Source organism: Vanessa cardui, chromosome 16 (genome assembly GCF_905220365.1).
Source record: "Vanessa cardui chromosome 16, ilVanCard2.1, whole genome shotgun sequence".
Classification (NCBI taxonomy): Eukaryota; Metazoa; Arthropoda; class Insecta; order Lepidoptera; family Nymphalidae; genus Vanessa; species Vanessa cardui.
In genome coordinates this window covers 9,940,839-9,953,139 of record NC_061138.1, presented here as the reverse complement: position 1 = coordinate 9,953,139, position 12,301 = coordinate 9,940,839, and the positions used below count along the sequence as shown (strand labels likewise).

General features: G+C 31.9%; 1 protein-coding gene across 1 annotated transcript in view; it reads right to left on the bottom strand.

The window, feature by feature from the left end:
• LOC124536511 (protein cueball) overlaps positions 1–12,301 on the bottom strand; it is a 38,224-nt gene that overhangs the window by 3,453 nt on the left and 22,470 nt on the right. The window contains exons 2-6 of the mRNA XM_047113066.1: positions 10,926–11,322; positions 10,201–10,854; positions 9,769–9,957; positions 9,124–9,318; positions 8,124–8,232 (exon numbers count right to left, since the gene is read on the bottom strand). Coding sequence (XP_046969022.1) covers positions 8,124–8,232; positions 9,124–9,318; positions 9,769–9,957; positions 10,201–10,854; positions 10,926–11,322 — 1,544 coding nt within the window. The remainder of the gene's footprint in view (positions 1–8,123; positions 8,233–9,123; positions 9,319–9,768; positions 9,958–10,200; positions 10,855–10,925; positions 11,323–12,301) is intronic.

Below are 12,301 nucleotides of genomic sequence, written 5' to 3'. Positions count from 1 at the left end.
ATTTTCAAGAATATGAAATTGCGCATTTTTCAAATCATTTAAAGGCAATTACGTTTGTTGTGTGTAACCCGAGTTCGCTGTGTGAATAACATATATAAATAAAATGCTAAAAATATAAAAGACACATAATCATCTCATTTTAATTGCACGACACGTTTTTAATTAGGTGCCGTGTGTTATCATTACATACTATAAAGTCCCGCCGCGTCTTTAAACTCAAAAACTACTAAACTATTTTTTATACGGTTTTCACAAAGAACGGATTGATTTATGAGAAACATTTAGGTGTACAACTTATTATCATGTATATTATGATATAAATTTATGCAATGAAATTGCATTGCATTTTTGTATTATGCAATATATAATAACCAATTAAAAAAAAATTAAGTTTAACAACAAAATGTTTTAAATTATCTTATTAAATTAAATTTTATCAACGCGTTAATCCACGCATTAACTTATATCTACTCTATTCCAACCATAACAGGAAAAAGGCAAAATAAACAAGATTTGGCAGGCAATTGACAGGATACCATTGGTTGAGAGCTTGATTCATCTATGGATTTGCGATAAAAATTGCGTTTTTTACATCGGCGAAACTGTTTTCGGAAATTTGGAAGTAAATTTCAAATCAATTTTATTCAAGTACACACAATGAAGCGTTTTTGAATCGTCAATAATTAAGTACTAGCACCTACATTAAAGTGGAAATAAGTAGTTAAGTGTAATAGTGTTGTATTATAAATAGAAATATATTAATCATAAACTCTTAGTAATGCACAATATAGTTAAGTTAATTAATCAAATCGTGTGAAATAAGTAAATATATTTTTTTTTTATCTTTTCTTCTGGATTAGGTCATAAGGGCATTGAAAAAGTAGTAATATAAGTGTTTTGAATTGCGACCTCTGTAGTTTGTATATTTACGAAGTTTTTGCACTAGAAATTATCTACTCCTTCTAGAATATTTAATGCATTTATTTATATGTATTAAGATAATAATAAATCACTTTCCTTTTAGATAAACTGTAGGTGTCAACTCTCTTTAAATAGGTATTATTTTAATTATTTAATTGTTTATTGATAGCTTCGTACTATCTGTAAGGTCAGTTCTTAAACGTAATTTCTTTGAGTTTCAGTGTGTATTTAAACAAAATTAGTTATTATTGTGAGGAGACGTAAGTACTAAAATTCTTTGATTATATATTCTCTCATATCGATTTCGTTAATATGCGAATATTAGCTGCAAGGCGTTAATTACAAGTGTTATCTATAAAAGAATATAAATAAAGCCAATTAAGTAGACAGATACACAATTTATTTATAATTCTGTGCAAAAAGGTCCATTACAAAAAAGGTTCTCATCTAAAAAACATCTTTAAGCACGATTTATGTTCGCAATGAAACTATTTTAAATAGAAATGAAGGAATGCAGTCATGAAATTAGATAAAACAGTACTAAAATCTTTCGATAAAAGAAATTAATTATATCAATATACGAAATTGATGTCACTATGCCCGATTTCAGGCAGATTTAATATCAAGGGACGCTAGCCTTACGCTTTACTTATGACATATTATAGTGTTCAATTGTATTCAAAAACACACACATCAACACACAGGTGATCTCCAAGGACAGTAAATCCGATACTACAGGAAACAGTTTAGGTGCAGGATCAACGGCATTACGTGCTTTCCGCTTTCCGGGAGTACATGATCACTCTTTGGACAGTTACTGAGAATTTAACCCTTTTACCGCCTGACTTGTGATTTGAACCCAGGACCCTCGTGATCTATGGCTATGTATGCAGACACTAAACCGACGTGACAATCAAGATGTAACGTAGAGGCAAATATTTTTTTTTTAAATAAAATATCATATTTATTTTTTTAAATATGAGACATAAGTCTGTGATCCCAATGTAAGTAGCTAAAGCACTTGAGTTATGGAAAGTCAGAAATAACGATGGTACCACAAACACACAGACCCAAGACAATATAGAAAACTAATGATAATCTACATTCACTCGGCCAGGAATCGAACCCGGGACCTCGGATTAGCGCACCCATGAAAACCGGACACACTGCGGAGCACACACCACTCGACCACGGAGGTCGTCAAATTATTGAGCAAGGCATACATTGTAAACTATATTTTACTTCCTGTAGTTGAAAACCAGATTATAATCATAAAATGTTTGTAAAGATTAAAGTCTTAAGTGTGTCTTAAGTTTCATATACCGGGAAGGTCCAAAAGGCTGACCGCTAAATCGAAACAAATACATTTCCGAGCGGAAACCGAATCAACGTTTATTGGCATTGAGAGCATCGTCGTTATCACTACGCCGGCGGTCGTTTTCTATTCATATAATTAAATTATCGAGTCTTGTCTTAACGTTAATTATAATTGACAGTGAATATTTTCAATTACGAGGCTAAATATTTTTGTGTGTAAGTGTATTCTGAATGCGTTTCGTATCAAAATCTGTTGAAAAACTAAATTTAAATTTCCTATTCAACTCATTTAATATTATAAATGCGAATGTAACTATCTGTATTTATTTCACAGTTAAAATACTGAATCGAATTTAATGTTTTTTTTTTTATAATGCCAGATTGAACTTCAAGGAACAGTATAGGCTTTTTATGCTTAACATCTGACAATCTTTAAAACTTAAGTGGAGCCGAGGGTGACTACTAGCCGAGATGACTGAGTGGCTGGAATACGTACATCTTAACTGATGATTTCGGGTTCAAACCCGGACAGACAAGCACAACTGAATTTTCACATGCTTAATTTGTGTTTATAATTGATCTCGTGCTCGGCGGTGAAGGAAAACATCGTAACGAAACCGGCATGTGTCTAATTTCAACGAAATTCTGCCACGTATGAACCAACCCGCATTGGAGTAGCGTGGTGGAATATACCCCAAACCTTCGCCTCAAAGGGTAAACCCCAGCAGTGGGAAAATTTACAGAGTAAAACGTTACACGTTGAAATTAAAGTAAAATTAATAATATTATGCTCAAATTCATGCAGAATGTTTATATTGCGAATACATCATTATTTTAAGTTCCAAATATAAATTGTATAAGAATAATCTTTCCTAATATATAACCTTATCTTAAGTTTTGTTATTACGTAACTTATTTATTTATATTGTCGGTCAATACACTCAGTGTTATTCTTTAGTTGCTAACTGTAAAAAAAATAAGGCGATTATATTATTCGCAAAAAAAAATGTTTTTATGGTTAGACTCGTTAATCTCAAGTTCGATAAGCACAATTCGAATAAATAAATTTACCTTATATATATGCTCCTATTACAAAAGACTATATATCTTTAGGCCTACGACCCTAAGGTGAGAAACAGTAGTCAATAAATAATAATAATAAACATAATAAAATCTATAAAACCGGAGATCAATTCCCCTATCCCTATGGTATAAATAATAATACGTTTTCAAGCCAACTTCGATTATTCCTCGCAATATATAACTTCAGCTGAGGACTTATTCTATTTGTTTAAGTTACGATACGATTCCGAATATATAACGGTCCAAATAGTAAGTTTATCGTTACCTTTGTAGAATAGGTAAAGACTGAAGCACAAAGATTACGTTTCGATTCTATTGTAGCCAACTACAATTTATTAGTAGAATTAGGCCCTTACATATAAACTCTATTCCACCCATGATCGAAGAAAAGCCAAACAAATAATTTGACGTGATATCATTGGTCGAGGGCTTGATTAATCTTTGATATTTACTATGGATTTGAAAATTAAAATGGATATGAGTAGTCAAGTTTAATAGTAGTCAAGTTTTTTAGTAGAGCACAATATTGCCGTGCTATAAGCAAATCTCACGAAATACTTAAATATGTTTGTTTCTATTTATTCCGGTTTCGATTGGAATAGGTATACTAGCGTTTCATTGCGCATTAGGGACTAATCATATAGGCAATGTTCCAAATAACGGGCACAGCTGATTATACTTATAGTTTTGCAAAATATTTCAATGACCTCGACAAGTTTTTCGTTCTAAAATAATCATTACGTTAAAGAAGTAACATTAACTTACATTTATTAAATTCACTGACGAACGTTACGTTGACCTTGGAGGTAACAAATAAAAATAATATCCAAGTCACAATTACGTATACATTTACGTTTATTCTTATACTTAAAATAATTTCTCCTTGACTGCTAACAAACTTTATCTGATTGTTTTAAAAACCATTGTCGACCGCGGTCTTATTATAATACTTTAATATAATTGTAATTGGTGAAACCCTGAATGTCCAGGGTTAAGTATGATTAATATTAAAATGGTTTGAAGTTACATTCGAAGAATTATCAAATTTGGAGAAACTTTAAATAGAACTGAGTGTCCCTTGACCCTGTTGCACTAAGGCTAACTCACCCTTCAAACCGAAACACAACGATACTAGATAAGTATTGCTGCCTGGCGGTAGAATAATGGAGTGGATGGTACATTCCCAGGTGGGCTTGCACGGAGGCTTACCACCAAGTAAAAATATAAATAAAACGTACGAGAAAGAGAGAGATGCAGCACATTTCGGAAATTTTGCTATATTATTATATATAAATATCATACAGAATTTATTTATTTACGACATTACATTAGAAACACCCAAAATTATCAGTGTTTTTTTTTTTACTATATTGTTCATGTTACTAACATAACAATACATAAACCTTCCTCTCGAATCTATCTAAGCATAAATAGGGACAGATAGCGGTAAGCGACTTTGTTTTATACTATGTAATGATAATGATTTTGTGGTAAATTTTGATAAATAACAACATAACAAAAATCTTGAACTATATGTCCTTGTACTTATGAAAATTATTAACTTTCATAAAATTAGTGTAGAAGATAATATTTTTTATATTATTTACATACATGTATAGGGTTGGCTAAAACCGCAGACATATGCCTATAAGAATTGTAAAGCGGTAATCGAACTCATGACCTCGCACGCATATGACAACTACAGGTGTTCGTATAAAAGAACGAGGAACTATTACAACACGAATTATTTAAATGCACAATTTATTTTAAAATGTATAACTGTGCCATTTATTCGCATGTTGAAATAAAATCTGTTTTTTTTTTATTATTAAATGCAATACAACCGGAATTCTGGTTTGAACATCTTTTAATTATAAGTGTAATTCAGTGAAAGAACGTATAGCGCTATAAAAGTTAGCACATAGGTACTAATTTTCACGAAGATTATTCTACCGGAGGTCACTCTGCATCAGATTAAATGTACCGTTAAACCAATCTACATCACAATTGGAGAAATTCAATACGGACTATATAATAACGCATGACGTATCGGATAACAGTGGTCAATATAAATTTTAGTGAGATTATAACGCATGTGTCCACCCTAGTCTTCAATACGGTCTTAAATCATTTGATTCTATATCAACAATTATACGACATCATGATTACATATTATGAACCTAACAGAAACTATTGAATTTACTTCATTAATAACAATTATTATTATTGCAAGTAATTTGAATAATTGGTCAATAATTTGTACAACTGCATTAATATTATTTTAAATGGCATAACAATTAATACTGGCACATAACACTATTTCTTATTTTCAAAAATTATTGAGCTATCATTATAAAACAATTGGATGATCGCGGGCATTGTAAAAAAATAAGGAGAGATTGGAGCAGTATTGTAAAACGTAATTTTATTTTGCCATTCCGAACTACTGAAATGAATACAACAAAAAATAACGTTACTACAAAAAAAAAATAACGTTAATAACGCGATAATACCGATTACAGTTTAATTACTGTGTAACGTGATTAAGTAATAATCGCGATATGTAAAGTGCACTTAAAATATAAAATTAAAAACAAATACAAGCGTAACAAATCGTCAATCGGATAACAATAAGTTGAACTTGACCTGTTGATCTCGATTCATTTACGTGACAATTCTACATTTATTGTATAATAAGAATAACAGCACGTTTATTTTACTTCAATGTTAATTTTTAGAGATGCGATAATTTATAGGACATATTTATTAATTGATTTAAATAAATAACGTGTTCAATATATGTTTGAAAAAAGTTATTAAATAGTTACGTATGACATTTCGATTATATTCAAATGCTATCATGTTTTTGTCAACAAATGTTAAAAACTTGATTTTGATTTTGTTTAGATCTTAAAAGTAAAATGTTGGCGAAATTAAAGGTTATTTGTATATAAATTCTCACAACCACAGAGTTATGAAATTGAACTTGCATCTGATAACTCATACAGTCCTCAGCTTGTCACGTGATCGTTTTGATTGACGACCAATCGGACAATATGAATGCTGATATAGGAATTTCAAGTCGTCACAGCCAATCTTCCACAGACAGTGGCATTCTAAAGGGTTTATAAACAACTTTGCTGCTTTCTACGCGAATGTATTATACATATATGACCCTTACCTATAGGAATATATTTATGTAAATATACCATAAACTATTTTACTACAAGTACCTACATCACTGTTACTCATGTTACTGCAGTAAACTTTATTTCCAGATTTGGGTATAGGGCTACCACACTTAAGCGCATAACGTCGTTAATTTCGTACCTTGCAACGTGACACGTTACGATTTGTGACGCGAATTTTTAGAAATGCGACGTTAATTTTAACGACGTAACGTCGCAACATACCCGTCGCGATGTCATAACGTTATTATTCCCTACGTGTAAGATAACGTATTGATTTAATGTCATTCAATTCCGATTGACATAGAGCAACACTGGTTACGATTAATAAAACGTCAACCCGTTCTAATTAATGTTAAAGGTGTCTTTGGAGTACGCAAGGTTGTCAATATCACGCCATTTCGTTGTATTAGAGTTATTGGTTGCTAAGTGATATTATTATAATTTACTCTATTTATTTTGATCTTGAACCATATTTAATTAATTATTGTAACTATTACATGACAGTGAGGCAAATATATAGGAAAAAATGTTGAAGGCGAGTCGGTTAGTTTGTAAAAAAATACTGATATAACTGTACATATTTAAACGTCCACAAACATTCAATTTACAAATTTTCGAATTGGTTTTATAAGGTTTTTACAATCAAATTAACTGTAAGTTACAAACGTTGAATGATTTGTTGAGCAGTTTATGGAGTTGTGCGGAGCAGTCAAACAAAGATTTGTCTCTTATTGACATTATAGATTTGACAAACAAAAGAGGAAAGCATAGATAGCATTATTTCATTTATCTCCAGCTATACATTTTTTGTAGGTAAAGTTGTAAACCGTTAACTTAACGTTAAAGAGTATATGGGATAGATTTATACAAATACGGTCTTAGAAGGGCACGGTAATATCAAAATGTAATATATTATTAATATACAAACACATTTAGATAAATACAAAAATATTTTATAAGTAAATTAATAACATAAGAATATGCAAAGAACAAACACAAATCATGGGTCACGTATTGTGTTATCTACATATATAAGAGTTATATAAAATAAATGAAATGATTTGGCGAATATTAGAGCTATTCTATAATTTGGAGAAAGTCGAGGGTAACCGCAGAACACGATCGTAAAACGTCAGTAATTGTTTTGCGACATTGACTATATTTATTATGACATTGACAGAAGGAAACAGAAAAAAACAACAACGCATCACCATAGTATATTACTGTGTACGTCATAGCATTATTGTGATGTAACGAGTTTTTTTACTTAAATCACCCGGGCCTATAATTTAGTAGTAATAAGTTCCCATAGAAAATAGTGCCTTGATAATTAACTCTCTTTATATTGCTAATACGCCACCCATCTTGGGAACTAAAAGTTATATTTTGCCTGTAGTTACACTGACTCGCTCATCCTTACAACAAGAAATACTGCTTGGAATAGAAATGTATTAAGTGTTTAAGTACTGCGTAACGAAAAAAGTAACGAAGTTACAGAATAGCACTGCTATTACAAGTTTCATTTTGACAAAAAAGGGAACTATAAACCGAGTGGGTTACGAATTATAACGGTGTTAGTGATTTGCACGGTTGGGCTTTGAACCAACTTACCGTTTCACAGATGTTCATGTTGCAGCAGTTCTCGATGGTGATCTCACACTGGTCGGGCCGCGCCGTCAGCGGCGTCACGTTCTTGTTAACAATTATACGCTTCTTAATCCTAAAAATAACGTTTTCAAATATTTATATTATAATATTTTTAAAATAATATTCAAGATATCTCCTACGTGAGATAATTAGTTATCTGTAATGTTTTTTTTTTTAATTTTTTAAACGTCATCATTGTTAAGTAAACAGTAGGCTATTGACGATAGCTGTTATCTTAATGTCATGAAAAAATAAAGGCGTAACTGTTTACAATTTTTTAAAGATTTATCATTATGTCATGACTGTCAAAATACATTTTCCTAAAGAATAACGAATTTAGTGGTACATTTGTTTCTAAATTGAAACGAGCAAATTGACTATAAATAAAAATAATATTTGAGCATGTAGAATTTTAATTAGGTATTAAAATAAGGCTTTGCTTTTTATCTAAAGATTTACCCTGACAAATAACTACTATCAATTGTCAATAAATTTCCTAATGTAATACCCATCAACGAAAAATGTTATTACTGTTAATTTAAGACCTATACCTTATTATGCGTCTGTGCGTTATTTATATAACTGTAACAAATTTACTACTCGTATATAACAGGCTGTTTAATGTGTTTTAAGTTTTCTAATTAATTAATCTGATATTAAAAAGATTGTTATTAATTAATCTTCTTATCTTCAGCTAAAATTACAATTACTACATGTAAGGCTATGTAAAGGTAAACTGTTTTACGTAATGGATTTTTAGTCAATAAAAGAGGACTCTAACGGTTTTGTACTTTTTGCACTTTCTAAATACACTTAAATAAAATGTATGCCTTTGGGTTATGAGTACGGATTTGTTAGAAAATACAAAACGACAATGCAGTCACACACACACACACACACAGCCACAAGTACACACACACACAGCCACAAGTACACACACATGCGCACGTCTCTTAGTAATTACCTGGGGCGCCTCTTCAAATACAAAATCTTGGTTATAAGCATCGCACAGACGAGGCAAAGCAGTCCACAGAGCGTTCCGAGAACCATCAGTATGGGATCCCGTATCGGGTCCCATCCCGATGAGCAGTTCTCATCAATGTAAAGGTCGTTAGAGGAAGTTCCTAAGCTCCTTGTGGCGTTTTCTTCTTTTGTGCAACTGTAACGAGAAATATAATTATCTAAGTTTTCAATGCTATTTATAGTACTCAAAATCTTGAATTGTAATGACTGATTTTCAGATCGCTGTGGTCAAGGTCTAGAATTTGCTCTGGTCTTTGTTAAATTAAACCTCAATAAATTTGACACTAATTTAAAATATGTTAAAAATTGACGTAATATAAATTTTATTACAAGTACAGATTTCTTATTTTATGAACAACGCGTATCGTCACCGTCGTAGAACGAATGTTGTTGTTTAAAATAAAAATAAACTCGTAATTATAGTTTTAGTGTTAAAACGACATTTTAATACTAAACGAATAAAAAAGCTTTCATAGGATGTAAGTATAGAATTTCAGATACGTCATTGTACCATCTTTATGACGAATAATTGTTCAATCAATGGTGAATGAATGGATGAACTTTTTCAACGATTACATGAACTTACTTGCAAGATTCAATAGTTGGTGCGACTGTGGCTTCAATTTTGCGCGACTCACATCGCTCTCCAACGAAATCGTTTGTACATTTACAAACTAGCTTGTCATTATATCCCAAAGAACACACGCCTTCGTTCAAACAGTACTGAGAACAAATATACTCTTCGCATCTCGTTCCTTTGTAGCCTCGTTTACATCTGCGAAATTAAACCAATAACTAAACATATATTTAAGAAAAATCATTTATGTATATGAAAATATAATTTGGTCCAACAGTCTCTAAAACTCTCTCTTTAAACATTTTTTTAATTTTATAAATACATTAGATTGTGTCTCATAAGGTAGTAAATTTGTTAATGTATCCTTCACGGTCAAGAAACATAATCAACTGTTAAATTAATCGAGCTGCTATTTAGTGTTTTATACTTTTGTAAACTCACTTGCATTCCGGTTGACCTTTGCTGTTGACGCTACAATCGCCATTAAAACAGAAATTTTGGCAAACCGATATTTCACAACGCTCGCCTGTAAAACCGGGGGAGCATTTACAGTCAGAAATGCCAGTCTTAACACCGTGCAGACAAAATAAGCCAACGTCCTTTGGTATATTCATTGCTTCATTGATAATAGTCTTGTTTTCGGACAGCCCAGCTAGCACCGTGCAATCGGTGACACCGGCCGTTTGGTCCGCTATTTGATAATTAGCTACAATTCCAAAAGGAACCTCATTTTTGAAAGCTATCAATTCTTCAGGTTCTGTATTAGGAGGAGCGTTCTTTGGCAATTTCCAAACTGACTTAAAACCCCAATCGACCCAATAAATATTATCTTTCGATACCGTTAAAGCGTTCGGCTGGTGGTACGTTCCTACTAATCTTGTTTTTCTATCTTTTCCCTCTAAATCTGACGATTCAATGGAGTAGTGAATGCCTTCTTTATCGTCGGCCCAGTACAGGCGCTTCGTTCTCTGATCTATCGCGATGCTGACGGGCATGTGGATATTAGTGTCGACGATAATCTTCCTTTCACTGCCGTCGAAACGTGCTCTCTCTATTGTTGGTTTTGTAATGTTTGTGTTCGTCCAGTAAATATAGCTGTAATGGAATAATTCATTAGACAAAATTCTTTAAAATGTATTTTAGCGGATTTTGGCATGTAAACTTACCCTCTACAACTGTCAACGGCGATATCTCTCGGGATTTCGTCATCCATTTTTATTAAGAGATTACCGTAGATGTTATTCTTCGGTCTCGGCCAAAGTGATATCCAGTATATGCTTCTCTCGTTCGTATCCGTCCAGAACATCTTGCCCGTGACAGGATCGAAGGCTAGCCCCTGAATATTTTCATAGGATCTCCGACCAACTAGTGGTTGATACTTTCTAGTGAGTAAATTGTAGCTAAATATAGAAGCATTGTCATTTTGCTTATCGACGAATAACAGCATGTTGTGAACCGCGTCGTACGCCAATGCTGTGAGATCTCTAAATCTGATCCCTTCATTGCTCGTTTTTGTTTGATTCGTATAAAATTCTAGTTGGTCCCCAGTAGTTATGGCGATATCTGAAACAATAATTTAATGATTAAGTACGAGTAAAAATAAAATACAATTAGCTACGAGTGTACCAAATGAGAACTAAAGACCTACGTCACAATTGGGCAAAGGCCTACTTCATTTTCAAATATGAAGTAATATTTCACTTCATACATAATTAAGCTCATGGAAATATGCAATCATCGATTAAGATTCGAATGTTCTAACCACTGGACATAATATCAGCTTAATTGTCAAAAGAACATTAATAAAATAATACGTTTGTTTATAAACAAAGGTTATTTTCAATGACATTAATAAATACGAGTAGTTTAATTATATAATCATATAAGCGTTTAAAAGATTTCAGCCATTGATACATATTTTGGCATCGGTGCATATTGTAGTCATCTCGTGACCATTTCGAAGTTTAGTTACACTTGCGTAATAACTGCCATTAGTGATATATGTTGCTACATACGGGAACAGTCTCGACATTTCAATTACATAAACAGAAAATTTAAACTTAAACAAGTTTTGATAAGAATTTAATTTAACCCTTAATGCTTCATACTTAAGGGTTAATATTTAAAAAGCACTGGGAGTAGGTTTATCGTTATATAAAACGGCCCAAAGTTCTTCCTATAAAACAGAACTAGTCAAAATTCTCTTTAAATACCCCTGTTCGAGTAATAATCCAAACAATCCAATTCCATCAAACTAACATACTTCCGATTACCGATCAGGAAATAATTAATGGACACAAATTAAATTCCTACTCAAAAACTTATTGGTCAGAACATGCCATCACTGATAGAAATTTACATGTGCCAACCACTGGGCCATATCAACTTATAATATCGATATGGCACACGTATTAAATAGGATTGCTTGTGATAAACATTATTAATTAATTATAGTTAGATTTTTTGTATTATTAAATTATATAATAAATAAATTATAGCCATCAATCAATACATAGTATAAAAACAGTCGCTAAGTAGTAAA